Source organism: Monodon monoceros, unplaced genomic scaffold (assembly GCF_005190385.1).
Source record: "Monodon monoceros isolate NGI ecotype Baffin Bay Population unplaced genomic scaffold, NGI_Narwhal_1 Super_Scaffold_12, whole genome shotgun sequence".
In the NCBI taxonomy this organism is placed as follows: domain Eukaryota; kingdom Metazoa; phylum Chordata; class Mammalia; order Artiodactyla; family Monodontidae; genus Monodon; species Monodon monoceros.
This window is the reverse complement of record NW_021703768.1, coordinates 157002218-157018566: the sequence shown is the minus strand read 5'-3', so window position 1 is coordinate 157018566 and position 16349 is coordinate 157002218. Positions and strand designations below refer to the sequence as shown.

The 16349-nt window shown below is 63.6% G+C and overlaps 1 protein-coding gene across 10 annotated transcripts in view; it reads left to right on the top strand.

Moving 5' to 3' along the window:
* Positions 1–13840, top strand: part of SPPL2B (signal peptide peptidase like 2B) — a 36770-nt gene extending 22930 nt beyond the window's left edge. For 2 of the 10 annotated variants that reach the window (XM_029218448.1, XM_029218446.1), the window contains exons 2-15: positions 3497–3616; positions 4180–4362; positions 4719–4808; positions 5392–5531; positions 6096–6238; positions 6407–6503; positions 7290–7406; positions 9131–9212; positions 9930–10004; positions 10078–10140; positions 10226–10325; positions 10686–10763; positions 12151–12311; positions 13101–13840. In XM_029218448.1, the coding sequence (XP_029074281.1) occupies positions 3515–3616; positions 4180–4362; positions 4719–4808; positions 5392–5531; positions 6096–6238; positions 6407–6503; positions 7290–7406; positions 9131–9212; positions 9930–10004; positions 10078–10140; positions 10226–10325; positions 10686–10763; positions 12151–12311; positions 13101–13340 (1671 nt within the window). In that variant the 5' untranslated portion in view covers positions 3497–3514 and the 3' untranslated portion in view covers positions 13341–13840. Of the gene's footprint in view, positions 1–3496; positions 3617–4179; positions 4363–4718; positions 4809–5391; positions 5532–6095; positions 6239–6406; positions 6504–7289; positions 7407–9130; positions 9213–9929; positions 10005–10077; positions 10141–10225; positions 10326–10685; positions 12379–13100 lie in introns of those variants that run through there. The other 8 variants (XR_003792804.1, XR_003792805.1, XM_029218449.1 and 5 more) reach the window with 8 other exon arrangements.
* The last annotated feature ends 2509 nt before the right edge of the window (positions 13841–16349 follow it).

The following is a 16349-nucleotide window of genomic DNA, read 5'->3' as shown; positions in this document are numbered from 1 at the left end:
GTTTCAGGCGTACAGCAAAGTGAATCTGTTATACATACATATATCCATTCTTTTTTAGATTCTTTTCCCATATAGGTCATTACAGAGTATTCAGAAGAATTCCCTGTGTATACCTTAGGTTCTTATTACTTATCTATTTTGCATATAGTAGTGTGTATGTGTCAATCCCAGTCTTTCAATTTATCCCTCCCCCTTACCCCTCAAAAGCTGATGATTTCCTTGGAGACGGTGAGGGTCCACTACAGCTGGCGTGTAGGATAATCCAATGGTTACACCTGAGGCAGGTGTCATCCCAGTGGAGGCCCTTCAGGTGCCCTTGCAGGGAAGGCCATGGAGGGAGCAGCAGTGGGAGTGGCTCCAGGCGTAGGGGGAAAAGGGCAGGCTGAATGTGTGGCCTCTCCTGGCTGGAGTCCAGGGGAGCAGACTGGGCTGGTCGGAGCCAGGTGCTGGGACGTTTGGACTTTATTCCCGCTGGCTGAGGATTTGGAACTTTACCCTGAATGTGGGGAGCCAAGTAGGGTGTAGAAGCAAGCGGGAGAGCACCTGGGCCAGCCCTTCCCAGGACAGAACCCTGTGTGTGGTTCTTGGTGGCGCCCCGGTAAGGCCAGCTCTCCACGGGGTGGGAGGCTGCTTGCTCACAGGTCGAAGCTCATTCCCGACCATTCTGTGACCCTGGGCGAGAGATTGGACCCCCTGCCCAGTTGCTGTAAGCTGTGCACATACAGCCCATGTGGGGCCTTTTACTCGGCAGATCTGAACACAGTGGTGTTCTCCCTGCCTGCCCCCTCTGCCTGCCCCTTCACCCCTCCACTGCCCCCTCCGCCTGCCTCTTCACCCCTCCACTGCCCCCTCCGCCTGCACATCTTTTTCTAAGCTTCCCAGGTCCTAATTAGCCCCTTCTAGAATTCACCGAGTCCTAGGAAGACTGCTCCCTCTCTGGACCCCTTAGCTTCTTTCAAAGTCCCGTGACATGGATGCTTTCACTGTCATCTTGAAGCATAGTTTCCCTAGGAGTTCCTGAGCTCGATATGATTGTGGCGCATCGGGAGGTAGCCTGTCCTCGGTAGCCCCAGCTGTTTCTCATCCTCCAAACTGGGATGGGCTATGCTGGAATGGGGGGCACTCACAGCCCTGGGCCCTTTGGAGGAACTTCTCCTAGCCCTTTAACTCCCCGGGGAGGAGACCGTATTCACGGCGAGACTGTGTTCTCGGGTGTTTGATACAAGCCCAGGCTTATTTCTTAACAGAAAGCCAGTTGTGCACGTTGTGAGGGGAGAGCTGTGAAGTGTGCCCTTGTGCTTCTCAGTGACTTTTTAAAAACAAATGCTTTTAGTCATTCCCATTTTATACAACCGACAGTTTTCACCAGCAACTCGGATCCCATAGACCAGGGGTCAGCGAACATTTTCCAAAGGGCCAGACAGTATTTGTGGCTTTTCAGGCCACATGGCCTCTGTTGTAACTCCCAGGCTCTGCAGAGAGCAGCATACGCCCTACCCTACATTCAGCAACCAGGCAGACGTGTTATGATAAAACTTTATTGACAAACACAGAAGGTGGGCCGGATTCAGCCTGGGGGTTGAGGGATCACAGAACCCCTGCAGTGGCCCAAGGTGGGGGGCAGGGCAGGGCTGACCTGGGGTGGGGGCACAGGGCTGGGCACTGTACTTGGGGACAGCCTGGTGGGGAGAACCCGGAAGAGGGGGCTTCTCATCCTGCCTCTGGTCGAGGGAACGAGGTTGGCCAGGCAGGGGTGGGTGGGGAGGTCACCACATTTCCCTCCCTTGAGCGCTGGTGGCAGTGCCCACGTGCCCTGCAAACATGGCCTCACTGAGCACACCCTGCAGCCCATTCGGCTGTCAGCACCTCGCTCCAGGCGACAAACCAAAGCGCTGGGCAGGGGCAGTGGGGGCCCCGGTTCCTCTCCACGCCGCCAGTGGATGTGGATCGGTGGGGAGAAGCTCCTGGAGCGGCTGGGCCCCGTTACACATTCACAGAGGGCCTGGCCTTCCGAGCTGGTCTGTGCCCCAGGCCTGCTGTTGGGGCCACAGCCCCTCGGGACCCCAGCTGAGTCGGAGCACCGCCGCCTGCAACTTGGGAAGGCCAGATGGGGGTGGGGGTCTGTCCCCGCACAGACAGGCTACTGCCTGTTGTCACCGAGGGGTGCAGTCTCTGTCTCAGCCTCCAGGTGGTACAGAGGGATGGCCCCAGGAGCCGGAGTGTGCAGAGTTGGGGTCCAGTTGGACCTCTCCAGCTCCAAGAAACCAAGGGGCTGGGGTGGGCCCAGGCCCCTGTGGGCGTGGCGTGGCCGGGCTCCCTGCTCAAGGCTCTCTCTGGGACCCGTCCTCCCTCACAGGTCCCACAGCCCCAGGGAGCAGCCCAGACCAGGGCCAGACAGCGTGAGACCCGCTGGGGCTGAGGTCCTCGCGGGGGCTCCGTAGCTGAGCTCGGCCTATAGGAGGAAGCAGCCCCGGCAGGGACGCAGCGGTCCAGGCGGGAGGGGACGAGCAGGCAGTGGGGACACTCGTGTGCAATACTGGTTTCTCATGTAGATAAAGCCGCTCCCAGGTCCTGACCACCCCACTGCCCTCAGCGGAGGAGCTGGAGTTCCAAGGACTCTGGGGCCTGCGCCTCTACCTCACTCTGAATTCACACTCGGAGCAAAGGCCCCAATGGCCCGTGTGCCCAGCCCGCCCTGTCCTCCGCAGTCAGCCAGCTGCCCTCGACCTTGCTCCGTGTCAGAGTGGGCGGGGTCCACGTGGACTCTGTGGGACCCTCCACGAGCAGCCTGCTGCCTGGCGGGCCTGGGCAGGAGGAACTTGAGGCCTTGTCATCCTCCTGGGAGTAGTGGGCCAAGAAGCCGGGCACTTCTGCTGCCCGTGCCCATCGGGAGTGCTGCTGTACTTGCTCGGGACGTGCTGGGGAGGAGGTTCTGTCAGCTGCCTGGGCCCTGCTGGGGTCGTGGTGACGCCACCTGTCATGAAGGGCCCCCTGCCCAGAGCAGCCCTGCCTCTCGCACCGTCCACTTGCCACGCGTCTGGGCAGGGAAGGTCAAGGTTCTGACCCAGGGGTTCCCACCGGCCTGTGGCCCAGCAGGTGCTGGTCACGTGACCCGAGCTCCGCCGCCCCATTTCTGCCCTGAGCCTGCTGGTCTCGCTGGGTGGGGGCCTGTCGGGGAGCCTGGAACCTGCTGGGCCACCGCTGACTCCCCATCCCCTTCTTGCCTTATGGCAGTGGCGTGGGGCTCTCGTTCTCCCTGTAGTCCCAGGAGGACTCCCCCATTCCTGCCACTGGAGCCACAGGGAGGGGACCTGACACAGCCACTGTCAGCACCCAGGTCTCCCTGAGGAGGCTCGGCCCTGCCCTCCTCATCGTGTCCCCCCCTAAGATGTGACAGTCGTATCCCATCTGTGCTGTCGGAGCGAGGGACCACCCAAGCCAGGTCGTGCCGTGGGCCGGCCCTGTGTCGGCTCTCTGACTGCTGCCCCCTGTCCAGGTGGCCTGTGAGTACGGCATGGTGCACGTGGTGTCCGAGACTGGGGGCCCCAAAGGCAAAGACTACTGCATCCTCTACAACCCGCAGTGGGCCCACCTGCCGCTCGACCTCAGCAAAGCAGTGAGTACCGGCCAGCGCGGGAGCCCCCTCCCGACGCAGGGTCTTGTCTGACGCAGGGTCTTGTCTGTCTTGCTTGCTGCCCTCCCTCCACTCCTCCCCTGGGTCTCCCGAGGTCCTCTGGAGGACGGGTCTTGCGGAGAGCCGTTGTGGACAGAGGAAGGGCCTGTGTCCGGCCCCATCTTTGGGGTAGCCTGGATGCTCTGCTCCCTGCTCTGGCCTCACTCCTCCCAGAGGGACTCAGGGTGCCCAGTTCCTGGCTTGGCGGGTGGAACAAAGGCCAGCACTCCCACCCGCGCCTTGTGCTGTTTGTGACGGGCTCAAGAGAGGCGGGGAGGGTTCCTGAGCACACGCCGCCCTGTACCCCTCTCATCTGCCTTGTGCTCGGGGTGGGTGTGCACACACGCTTGTGCACGTGCGTGTGTGGGGCTGAGACCATGTGGGCCTGAGGTGAGGCTGCGTAGGGGCGGTGGTCGCCGCAGTGGCCTCCGCCGACCTGTCTCCCCGAGGATGCTGCGCGCCCTGGCTCCCCTGGAGCGTCTCACGTGAAGGCCGCCCTCCTGCAGTCTCTCCTGCAGGTGCGGGACTGGACGACCTCCGTGCTCTGCTCTCCGGCCGACCTCCCTGCCAAAGGCTTCAGTAACCAGATCCCCCTGGTGGCGCGGGGGAACTGCACCTTCTACGAGAAAGTGCGGCTGGCGCAGGGCAGCGGGGCGCGCGGGCTGCTCATCGTCAGCAAGGAGGCGCTGGTGCGGCCGCGGGGCCTCCTGGGCGGCCGGGGGCCCTGGGGGTGGGGGTTCCTACTGGTGGCCTTGGAGGGCCCTGGCCCGGGGCGGAGCTCTGGGCCGCTGCCTGAGGAGCCACCCTCTCCCTCAGGCCCTTCAAGGCGGACCAGCGCCACCCAAGCCCAGGGTTGAGAGGGAAGGGGAGCTTGCCCTCCCCCAGAGGGAGGGGCGGAGCCCGCAGGCCTGCCCTCAAGGCAGTGTGACCCTCCCACCTGACACACACGCAGGACTCCTCCATCCCCTCGTCCCCTCAGGGAGAGCTGCCCCGCCCTGGGTGGGCCTTGCTAAGCCATCCGGCCTCCCTCTCCCCCCTCCCCCAGGTCCCCCCAGGAGGCAACAAGACGCAGTACGACGAGATCGGCATTCCCGTGGCCCTGCTCAGCTACAAAGACATGCTGGACATTTTTGAGGTAGGCTCGTCCCCCGCCCTGTCTGCAGCTGGGCCCAGTGCCTGAGGAGACGGTGTGCCCGCAGTGCTGTGAACGTCAGGAATGGAGACCCCGGCCCTCCCCCGTGCCAGAGACCCTGAGTGTCACCCCCTGCTCAGGCCTGCCCGGCCCCTCGCCCGGCCCGGCCCTGTCTGACCAGAGGCTGGTGCGTCTTTGATTTGGGGAGCCGGGTCCCGAGCAGGCGAGCTGCAGCACACGGTGGCATGGGGATAGCCAGGTTCCCCACTGCAGGCTTCGCATCTCCCCCAAGGGACCCACCGTCCGTCTCCGGGCCGCTTCCCAGGCCACGTCCACCCTCGTTCACTCATGCTTGTCTGGGGGTGGGGTCTGTGTTCCCACACATGCGCGGCCCTGTCACCCACCTTGTGTGAAGCTCATCCCGGCAGAGCCCGCTTCTCTGGGGTCAGGAGTAGCAGGTGAGGGCGTGGGGTGAGGCGGGATCTCCCGGCCCCCGGCTCCTCGAGTGGGCCAGCCTCAGCCCTCTGGGTGGCGAGGGGACGGGGGGCCCCCCCCGACCTTAGCTCTCTTGTGTTCCCTGAGGCAGACTTTCGGCCGGGTGGTACGGGCAGCACTGTACGCCCCCAAGGAGCCCATGCTGGACTACAACATGGTCATCATCTTCATCATGGCTGTGGGCACCGTTGCCCTCGGGGGCTACTGGGCCGGGAGCCGGGACGTGAGGAAGTGAGTGGCCCACGCGTGTGCGTGCGTCCCGGATGGGCGGCCGTAATGCTGGGCAAGTAACCACGAGAGTCCGCATGCCCAGAGAGCCTTCTGGAAAACAGCAGCTATAAACACCCAGGAGACCCGTTGAAAGCCCCGAGGGCCCCGCTCCCCACGATTCTGTCCTGCCCTCAGGGTTCCCGGCCCGGGCCCAGCCTGGCGGGGGCATCCACGGGAGACCTCGCCCCGGCCGTCCAGGGAAGGGCGGTGGTGGGGTTGGTACAGGGCCAGGGTCCAGGGTGGCCCCCATGCGGCCACCACAGCTTGGCCCTGGGGACCGGAGCCCCACCTCCGGCAGGACTGGCTCCGTTGCGGGGGGACCCCAGGTACACATGGTGGGTGGGGACGGGGGACTGGCCGACGGGGCAGGTGACGGTGGTCACCTCCGGGCAAGCTGTCCCTCAGCCTGTCCAGACCCCTTGTGTCAGGCTGCCCCTGCCTGTCCTTCCCCATGTCTGTGGCCCTTGGCCCCCAGGAGCGGTGCCGGCCAGTAGGGCGTCCCCCAGCCCGTTCTTGTCTTTCAAGGAGGTACATGAAACACAAGCGGGACGACGGGCCCGAGAAGCACGAGGACGAGGCTGTGGACGTGACGCCCGTCATGATCTGCGTGTTTGTGGTCATGTGCTGCTCCATGCTGGTGCTGCTCTACCACTTCTACGACCAGCTCGGTGGGTCCCCGGCCCCGGCTCTCAGGGCGGCGGGGGAGGGGGAGTCCAGGGGCCTCACCGGGAGGGGCCTGGGGCTACCCCTTCCTTCCCTTGGGGCGGTCACCCTGCCAGGGAGTGCGGCACAGAGCCGTCCTTCAGGCTCCCCTGACCGCCCGCCCCGCCCTGCAGTCTACGTCATCATCGGCATCTTCTGCCTGGCCTCCTCCACGGGCCTCTACAGCTGCCTGTCGCCGCTCCTCCAGCGGCTGCCGCTCTGCAGATGCAGGTGAGCCCCCGGGCGACCCCCAGCTGGCCCCCCTCTGCTGCCTTGTGGCCCGTCTGCTCCCACCTCCCGTTACCTGGCCCCCGGAGGCTCCACAGCTTTGCTGAGCCCTCGGTCAGTCTGGCACGGTGCAGGCATTACAGCAGGCGCCCACTCCGTGCTGGCTGGGGGCTCACGGGCCCCACCTCCAGCCCCTGGGTGGGCCTCCCGTTCTGGCTCAGGGCCTGTGGGATCCCTCGGGGGATGTCGGCTGGGGGCAGCAGGCGGGCGGCGCTGCTGATGCAGGCTCCAAAGGTTCTCTGCGGTCAGGGGTCTGGTCTGCTTGTCGTGGAGCAGGTGGGAAACGGAAGGGTTTAGACGAGGTCCGACGGGGTCAGGAAGCTTGGCTCGGGGGGCTTGGGGGAGGGCCTGGAGCGGGGAGGGCTGTGCAAGAGGGGTCACAGCACCCGATGAGGGCTCCTGCGGGTGGGGTCGGCTTAGCGACTGGCTGAGGTCCAGTCGCTTCCCCCAAGGTACTGCCCCTGCCCACTCTGCCCTGCCCTGCCCTTGGGAGCCTCCCTTCTAGAAATAAAAGGTGAGGGATGGTGAGTTTAACAGATAAGGTAAAGTAGAGGAAGGGACAGGGCCAGGGGTGGCCCTTGGGAGCAGAGCCCGGCGGACAGTAGGAGGACAGACGGGGAGGCCACGGGCTTTTGGGCAGGAGTTGAGCTGACCCTCCGGGTGCTGGGCAGAGGCAGGGCTGTGAGGGTCAGAGGCCGCTGACCTCCCCACCTGCCTGCCTGCCCTCAGGGTCCCCGACAACAGCCTGCCCTACTTCCACAAGCGCCCTCAGGTCTGCATGCTGCTCCTGGCGCTGCTGTGCGTGGCCGTCAGTGTGGTGTGGGGCGTCTTCCGGAACGAGGACCAGTGAGTGCAGTCCTGGAGGCCCTGCTGGGGGTGGGTACAGCTGTCCTCGGGTGCTCTGACCTCCCCGCGACTCCCCGAGCCCTCCGCTCGGGGCGCCTGGAGCTGGGCCAGCTCCCGGTTATGAAAGGCTCTCCTGTCAGTGCTCTGGACGCAGTGGCCGCACGCCGTCCAGGCCTGGCCCTGTCTGCCCTGTGGCTTGTCCGGTGCCCCGGGATCTGCGATCGCAATCTGGGCGTGAGATGCCGCCGGCACTGCTGCCCGGGCGCCGAGCCGTGTGCTCCGGGGCAGCCTGGACGTGGCCTGGCGCCGCTCGGCCGCTGCTCCGTTGTGGTGCCCGCCTGCCTGCTCAGCTAGCTCTGCTTCTCCCAACACAGCCCTCCCCCGGGGGGCCTCCCCCGCGAGGCAGCGCGCCACCGCCTGCCGTCACTGACACCATCTGGCACTTTCTCTGAGCTTCTCCCGGGGCAGTTAAACGCTCTTGGCTGTGCTGCTGTTTGGAGCTACAACAGATTTAACTGGCAGAAGGAAAGCATGAAAATATTTTGAGTCCTTTGTACACAAAGAGAATAGGGGCACTCATGGTTAAATCCAAGCCAGGAGGCTCGCTCCTTCGCATAAAGGTAGAACAGGCCATGGTTTCCGCCATGTCTGGGCGCCCATGTGGCCTTGGTGAACCTTCTCTGTTCTCACCAGCGCCCTGGCCCAGAGAGGTTCTCATCGTGCGCTCAGATGAAGCTCTGATGAGTAACTTGAGGGGCAGGGAGGACGGGGCCAGCTGTGGGGCCATTTCCCAGCGGGGAGCCTCATCACACGCGGGCTTCATCACACAACTTTGACTTCCCAATTCGGAAGTGGCCCCGCAAGGGTGGCGCCCTGCTTCCCAGGACTCCAGATGATGTCCTCAGGGCCCCAAGTCCCTATTTTCTCAGAGAGTGTGGGGCATTTGGCTGGGTGGGTACAAGTTTTGCTTTTCTAAATTTTTTTTTTTTTCGTGGTATGCGGGCCTCTCACTGTTGTGGCCTCTCCAGTTGCGGAGCACAGGCTCTGGACGCGCAGGCTCAGCGGCCATGGCTCGCGGGCCCAGCCACTCCGCAGCATGTGGGATCTTCCCAGACCGGGGCACAAACCCGTGTCCCCTGCATTGGCGGGCGGACTCTTAACCACTGCGCCACCAGGGAAGCCCTGCTTTTCTAAGTTTTTTAAAAGATATTTTTGAGGGACTTCCCTGGCGGTCCAGTGGTTAGGACTCCACGCTGTTACTGCCAAGGGCCCAGGTTCCATCTCTAGCAGCGGAGCTTGGATCCCACAAGCCCCGCGGCACAGCCAAGAAAAAAAAAATTTTTTTTTTTTTAAAGAAATTTGAATCCGCTGGATACATGGTCACCCCTCGCCCTGCACCCCCTGCCCCGGGCTGTGATCTGGGTGGAGAGCCGCTGCTGCAGAGGGACAGAGGCCCTGGCACGCGCCTGCATTTCTCTGGCCGTGGCGTCAGGCTTGGGGGTTCGGTTCACCCCCTGCTCCTACCAGCCATTGCTGCCCCTCCTGTCCCCCCACGGGCCTCAGGACGTCGGCTGCTGCCTTTGTCTGCATAAGGGCCTCTGCGGCTTGTCTGGGCGCTGGGTGGCTTGGACTTGGCGGCTGAGGCTTCCAGGGCGGGGGAGGGGCCTGGCAGGCAGAGGTTCTTGGTGGAGGCCCCGCCCAAGGGTGGCTGCGCTGCCTTCCAGGTGGGCTTGGATCCTTCAGGACGCGCTGGGCATTGCCTTCTGCCTCTACACCTTGAAAACCATCCGCCTCCCCACGTTCAAGGTGAGGGCCCCTCGGGGTGGTGGGGGCGCTCTGCGGACGAGGGGACGGGGTCTCTTGGGGTCAGCCCCGTGCCCGCCAGCCATGCAGCCCTGCCCAGGGCCTTCCACTCTGAGCCTGGCCCTGTGTGGGCCGTGTGGTCTTGGCTCATCCGTCCCTCTGGCCACCCTCCTGGGGACAGGGCTTAAGGATCAGTGCAGAGTTGTCTCACGGCGTGGCGGCAGTGTCTGTGACCGCTGGCCGAGGGAACACCCGGGCGGGCGCGCGGAGCAGGGCCGCCTCCTTGCTGGTGAGGTGAACAGAGGAGGGAAAACCAGGTGAAACCAAGGGGGCAGAAGCACAGGGCTCGGGCCGGGACCCTGGGCCAAGGCCCAACCCCAGCAGGAGGAACCTAGGAACACACAGGCAAACGTGAAGCCGGGCGTCACCTGCCCAGACCCGTGGCTGGCCGGTTGCGGCTGTGTCTCTCTCAAGCGTCCCATCAGAAAGTCGCCCTCCCTGAGCCTCAGGCCTGACATTGCCTCCAGGGCACCGAAGGTCAGGCTGCCCGTGCTCAGACTTTGTCCTAAAGGCTTCGTCCCCACAGGGAAACTCTGAGCCTTGGGAGAGGCAGGGACACGTCCCGGAGCGTCTGTGCGTCTGGGACCCTGGGCAGGGCGGGGTGGAGGGCAGGGCCGGTGGAGGTCCCCGAGCACAGCCCTCAGGACGCCCCGTTCCCAGGCCTGCACGCTGCTGCTGCTGGTGCTGTTCATCTACGACGTGTTCTTCGTGTTCATCACGCCCTTCCTGACCAAGGTGGGCTCTGGGCCCCGCCCCCCCTTCGCCCTGGAGCCCCCGGTCCCCCGTCTGACGCAGCCCCCTCTCTTAGAGTGGGAGCAGCATCATGGTGGAGGTGGCGACCGGGCCATCAGACTCAGCCACCCACGAGAAGGTATGTGGTGCCCGCGGCCGAGGTGCCGAGTAAGCGGAGTGAGCGCGGGCTGGCGGGTCCTGGACACGCTGCCCCCTCTCCCCAGCTCCCCATGGTGCTGAAGGTGCCCAGACTCAACGCCTCGCCGCTGGCCCTGTGTGACCGGCCCTTCTCCCTCCTGGGCTTCGGGGACATCCTGGTCCCAGGTACTGGGGCCGGGCTTTGGCGGTCCGGGTGCCCTTGGGGGTGTCAGGCCACAGGGGCTGGTGGGCAGAGGCAGAGCTGAGCCAGTGGGGCCTGGGGGGCAGGGAGGTGGTCCCCCGGAGGCGTTGTCCCAGCCGTACTGCCCCCAGGGTCCCCCTCCGGGCCCCTCCCCCCACCAAGCGGCCTCTGAGCTGGGGTTTGCGCTCGCTGGAGGTCTGGTTACCTGCCAGGAGTCGAGGGTGGCGCCGGGCCAGCTCCCTCCTGAGCCGGGAGGAAGGCACGGTGCCTGGTCCCTCCGGGGGAACCTCCAGTGCCTGGCTGAGGCTGCGGCCCGGCCTCTGCCCGCGGCCTCTCTCCCACAGGGCTGCTCGTGGCCTACTGCCACCGCTTCGACATCCAGGTGCAGTCCTCCAGGGTCTACTTCGTGGCCTGCACCATCGGTAAGCCCGCTGCCCCGGGGGCTCGGCCGTGCCCCGTCCTCTGCCGCGGGGTGGTAGGGGACAGGCCTGCGCCTGCGTCACAGGCCTCCTTGTCACTTTCCACGGTGGTCGTTGTTTCTCTTTTCTTTGGTCTTCTTTGTCTTTCTCTTTTTTCCTTTGTCTTCTGTTTCCTTTGTTACTAAAGCCATTTACACCAAAGGGATGTCTTCTCATTTTCTGTTGAGTCCAGTCATTTCTAAAAATGTCCAAACCAGTTCTCTTGTCCTGCTGGGTCAGCTCTTCAGGACGAGCAGGGGTGCAGAGCGCACAGGCCCCGCCAGCCGACACGGCTGAGGGGAGGCCCCGCCATGGCGCCCAGCAGTGCCAGGCGGACGCAGGCTGGCCTTCCCGGCGTACTTTGGGCCGTTGGCGTCCGGGTTCCTGAAGGTCCAGACACGTGCTCCCCGCCCCTGCCCCCTGGGTTCGCACTCCATGATTAGCTCGTCCAGATGCGCCTGCAGAGCTTTTCTCCGTGTGAACCAGTTTGTCAAATTGTTCTGTAGTTCCCGTCACTGAAATCCTGTAGTTGGCTCGGTTGAATCACTTCTTTAGGACACATGGCTAGTCCACAGCCGATAAGCGGGAACTCTCCCTGCACAAGCCTATCGCTTGGAAACATGGAGGTAAGGGGCAGGGCAGGCAGCCCGAGCAGACGCAGGTGCTGGAGACGGGCCTCTTTGCCTCGGAGGGGATGTGCCAGTAAATGGTGTCTTTCTTTGTAACTCTTCACCTGGGAGTAATTGCACGTGTACGGCTGCAAGGTTAGTACAGTGAGCCCCACGCCGCTGCACTCAGGCCGACCCCTCTAACTCCTCATGTGTGCTGTGTTGTATGTCCGTCCCTGTGCTCTACGTGCGCGGGGGTCTTTATACGTTGGACTCACATCCCTAAATAACACACGCTGTTTTATGCTGAACGGGGAGCAGGAAATGCGGACGCTTCTCACCCCTCAGTGCTTTCATGCGGTCACAACTCAGTTATGAAAGGTCTGATTTCCTAATTCTGTACCTACGTTACTTCAGTTCAAATTATTTTTCTAACTAGAGGCTTACAAAAATGAGCTATTGGGGCACCTCTGCGGCTCCTCCAGCCGCTCCCGGGACTCCAGGCCTTCCCATGGCAGCCGCCCGCTTCCTCTCCCCAGTCTGGCGGCTGGGCCCTCGTTCCCTCCTCTTTCCTTGCTGACCCCTGTGTGCACTCTCGCCTGCCAGCGTCCGGGAAGGTGTGGGTGGGGAGGACCCGCTGGCCACGGCCCTGGCGCGAGCTCTGCCTCTCCTGCCCCTGTGAGCAGTGGGTGGTGAGCCTGGGCCCGGCCAGGGTAACGTGCTGCCTGTCTCTGCTTCCGCAGCCTACGGCATCGGTCTCCTGGTGACGTTCATGGCGCTGGCCCTCATGCAGCGCGGCCAGCCTGCCCTCCTCTACCTGGTGCCCTGCACGCTCGTCACCAGCTGCGCCCTGGCGCTCTGGCGCAGGGAGCTGGGCATGTTCTGGACGGGCAGCGGCTTTGCGGTGAATACCAGTTTGCTATGAATGTCTGCAAGAAATAATAGCCTAATAAGCCCTAACTAGAGTTAAAGTTGAGTAAGACCTCCTAGTGCTACAACTAAACCCCGCAGCCCGTGTCCCGTCTCTGGAAGGTTTTGCTTTGGGTGTGCTGCTCCTGTGGCTGCAGAACGGGGAGGGGTACATGTGCTCGTGGTGTGGCTCGGGGTGATGCTGCTGCCCTGCTGCTAACCCTAACCCTAACCCATTTGGTTGGATTGGTTGGACTTGGGGTTCCGGCTGCTTCGGCCACGGGCAGGGGGCGGGCTGGGCCTTGTTCTTGTCTGAAGCTGAAGAGGAGAGGGACAGAGGCCACTCCCCGTGCAGTGCAGGGTGACCGCTGTATCCCTGCAACTCAAGGGCATTCCGGGCCTGCGGGGTCTCTAGTGGGCCCTGTTAGGAGACCCATCCTGCCCTGATGGGGGCTCTGAGCGCTTCCGGTGTGTGTGTAACTTGTTAGCATAGATGTGAACACGCTTTACATGTATTGTGACTGTTGTGACCCGGTGAGTCGGAAAGGCTTCCTGGGCTCAGTGCCCCCGTCCCCAAAGGTCTCCCTCCCGGCGGGCGTTGGCTTTGCTACAGAGCGGGTGGATTGGTTCTGGAAGGTTCTGGAGGGAGAGGAGGCCAGAGAAGGCAGGGTGGGGCCCTCCTGGGGCCCTGATGCGGTGCTGGTGCCGGTTGGCGAGCGCGGCTCCTTCCTGGGTCCGGAGTCCCCCCGCGGCTCCACCAACCCGGGCCTCCTCCCTCCCCCAGAAGGACCTACCTCAGTCGCCGTGGGCGCCCGCCTCCGCCGACGGCCCGCAGCCCCAGGTGGACTCCGACGCCGCCCCCTCCCAGCAGCCTCCCGGCCAAGAAGCGGCCCCGTCCCCTCCGCCCACGGAGCAGCCCCCAGAGTCTTCCGTGCCCGAGGAGAGCGGGGCCGGCGCGCCCCCCCAGGAGCCCGAGAGTCCGGCAGGCCTTGCCCCCGGCCCCGCCCCCGGCCCCTCGGCCTAGGGGAGGGCGCAGACTCGGCCCCCGCGCCCCGGGACTGGACCCGCGCGGCCCCCAACTTGGTGCTCTGGCCTGGCCGATGCGCACGTCCTGCTCCAGCCCGGCCACACCCCGGACCCCAGCCCTGCTCCGAGCTCGCGTGGCTGCCAAGCCCCCGGCCGGCTGAGGCCAACCCCGCGCGCGCCCCGCTTCCTGCGGCGGTGGTGCCCCGGGAAGGGCGGGGCCGTCACCTCCGCCGTTGACCGCGGACACGCCCAGTTTGGTGCTTACCCTGCTGCTGCTTCCCTTCGGGTCCGGGCCGGGAGAGGGCGGGTCTCTGGCTCCTGGTGGAGGGGCGCCTTTGCCCAGCAGGGCCCCCAGGGGTTTGGACTGGACGCCGCCGCGGCCTTGGGGGCCCGCGGTGAGCGCCGAGCCCTGCGCCCGGCCCTTCCATCGCCCGGAAGCGCCTAGCGCCTGTGGTACAGCTCCTCCAAGTTTGAATAAACGGCCACGACTTTTTGAAATTCTGGTAGTGTCGCCTCTTGGGGTGCGAACCCTTCGGACTGCCCCTCTCGGGGGCGGGGCTGGTGCCAGGCCGGTGGCCCCATCTTGCCTTTCAGCTCAAGGGAACTCGGCTCCCACCCTCGCCACAGGCACCCGCACGCTCTCAGCACCCTATCCAGTGCACGCACCTCGGCCTCCAACTCCAGCACGGGGGACGGGGAGCTTCTGGAATGTGGGAGGATATTCTGGAACTGGCGTTATGTCTTCTACCTCACGGACAGGGTTCTCTGAACCTCACGACGGAGATGCCGCCGGCCCCCGTGTCACCGCCTGGCGACAGAGCCGGCGCCCGGACAGGCACCCGGGGCTGCTGATCGCCAGGGCCCCGGCCCGCTCCCCACCCCCCACCCCCCCAACACCCCGTCCACGCCGCACGCCGGCACTGTGTCCCTCTGCGCGCTGCTGCGCTGCACACAGCAGGCGGGGGCGACCACGGTCCGTTCCACACAATACCAGCGCCAGCCAGACTCACAGCCACGCCTCTCGAGGAAGAAACGATGTTTATTCCTAAAAAAAACAGAAGGCGTCTCCCACCTGCTTCTGAGTGTTTCTCAAAAGAACAGGTGATCCGGTGGGAGGGCGGGGCTGGAGCAGCTGGACCTGCCCAGCCCCACGGGAGCCCCTGGCCTTAGAGGCCGGGACCAGGACGCAGCCATGGGGCAGCCTTGGGGGAAGGCCCGAGCGGACCTCCGCCCTCCCTCTAGGGACTGCGCCTTCCTCCAAGCCATTTTGTACGTCGGTAAAGAGCGCGGAATCTCTCTTTTTTCTGTTTTGGAGGTTTGACAAACGTCAAGGAATTCAAAGGAGGATGTTAGTTCCTGAAGTTTCAGTTTGCAGTTTTTGCCTTGCTTCTGTTTGAATCTTATAATTAAACACAGCTTTTGATACTTATGGCTGGGTCTTTGCCTTTTCTGTGCTGCAACGAGCCGGCGGTGGGGGGGCGGGGTTCGGGGGCGTTGGGGGGAAGCCCTCGGTGGGCCGGCCGGGCTGGGCCCCGGTGGCCTTCAGCCTGCAAGAATTCCTGTGTGGATGGAGGTGTCCGGAGCACACCCGCAGCCCGTGGCCGCTGGTGCCGCCCAAGTGGGGTTTCAGCTTTGCCGCCTGTGGCTACTTGTCCTTACTCGCGTGGGGTCCTCGTGAGGGGAGGGGAGGGTAGCGGAGCCTGCTGTTGTCTGTGTTTGGATACCGTTAGCTTGTCTGTGATGATCTAAGAACCACGGAGAGAGTCACCTGTAGCAGGGCCTGCGGACTTTCTGTAAAGAACCAGATGGTCAATGTTTGGGCCTTTTTGGGCCACATGGTCACTGTCACAACCGGTCAACCCAGCTGTGTAGCCGGAAGCATCAGACAACGTGTAAGCAGACAGGCGTGACTGTGGCCAAAAACTTGGTGGACACCAAAATGTGCATTGGTGTCATTTTCACAGGTCACAAAATACTCTCATTTACAACAATTCAAAAACGTAAAGCCCTTGCTTAGCAAACAGCTGAGCAAAAACAGGTGGTGGCCCCAGCAATCAGACCCCGGCCTGCAGGAGCACAGGTGGTGAGGATTGCAGGCCGTGTGTGGGGCGGGGGCCCGTGTGCTGGCCTGTTTCAGCTTTACACACGGAGAAGTCGAGTTTCTGGGGCCAGCACCTCCAGGCTCACGCCAGGCTGTGCCACTCGCCACATTACCATCAGCGTCTTGCGTTTGAGCTACAAAGAGGACCAATGCTGTGAGCACAGTGATTTTCTCTTTTTTTTTTTTAAAGAAGATGTTGGGGGTAGGAGTTTATTTATTTATTTGTTTTTGCTGTGTTGGGTCTTCGCTTCTGTGCGAGGGCTTTCTCTAGTTGTGGCAAGCAGGGGCCACTCTTTCATCGCGGTGCGCGGGCCTCTCACTATCGCGGCCTCTCCTGTCGCAGAGCACAGGCTCCAGACGCGCAGGCTCAGTAGTTGTGGCTCACGGGCCTCCCAGACCAGGGCTTGAACCCGTGTCCCCTGCATTAGCAGGCAGATTCTCAAACACTGCGCCACCAGGGAAGCCCCAGTGATTTTCTTTCACTAAGTAGACCAGATCTTATGCATTTCTCATTCATTCACCTGCTCATTCACTCACTGGTTCATTGCACGCCTGTGTGCCAGGCGTCCGCTCAGGCCTGGGATGCCTGTGTGAGTCTGGGAAGGCAGCCCATCCGAGGGTCAGCACGGGAGAGGCCCCCAGCTCTGTCTTGGGGGGCAGGTAGCATGGAAGGTTGCTTGGAGGAGGTGACTGTCCAGCCAGAGGGACACTGGAGAGGCTGCTTTGGGCTCCGGTGGGGAGGTGAGAGGAGGTTAGGAGCTTGGCTGGAGAGAGGTGGGGATTGCCAGCCACGTGGGCAAGGCACTCACGGGGTGTCACCCTCAGGTGTTCTGAAGTTCTAGAAAGCCCTTCGGCTGGCCTCGGGGAGGGAGGACGGTGGCCCCCAGGAGCACGGGCTTAACGAAT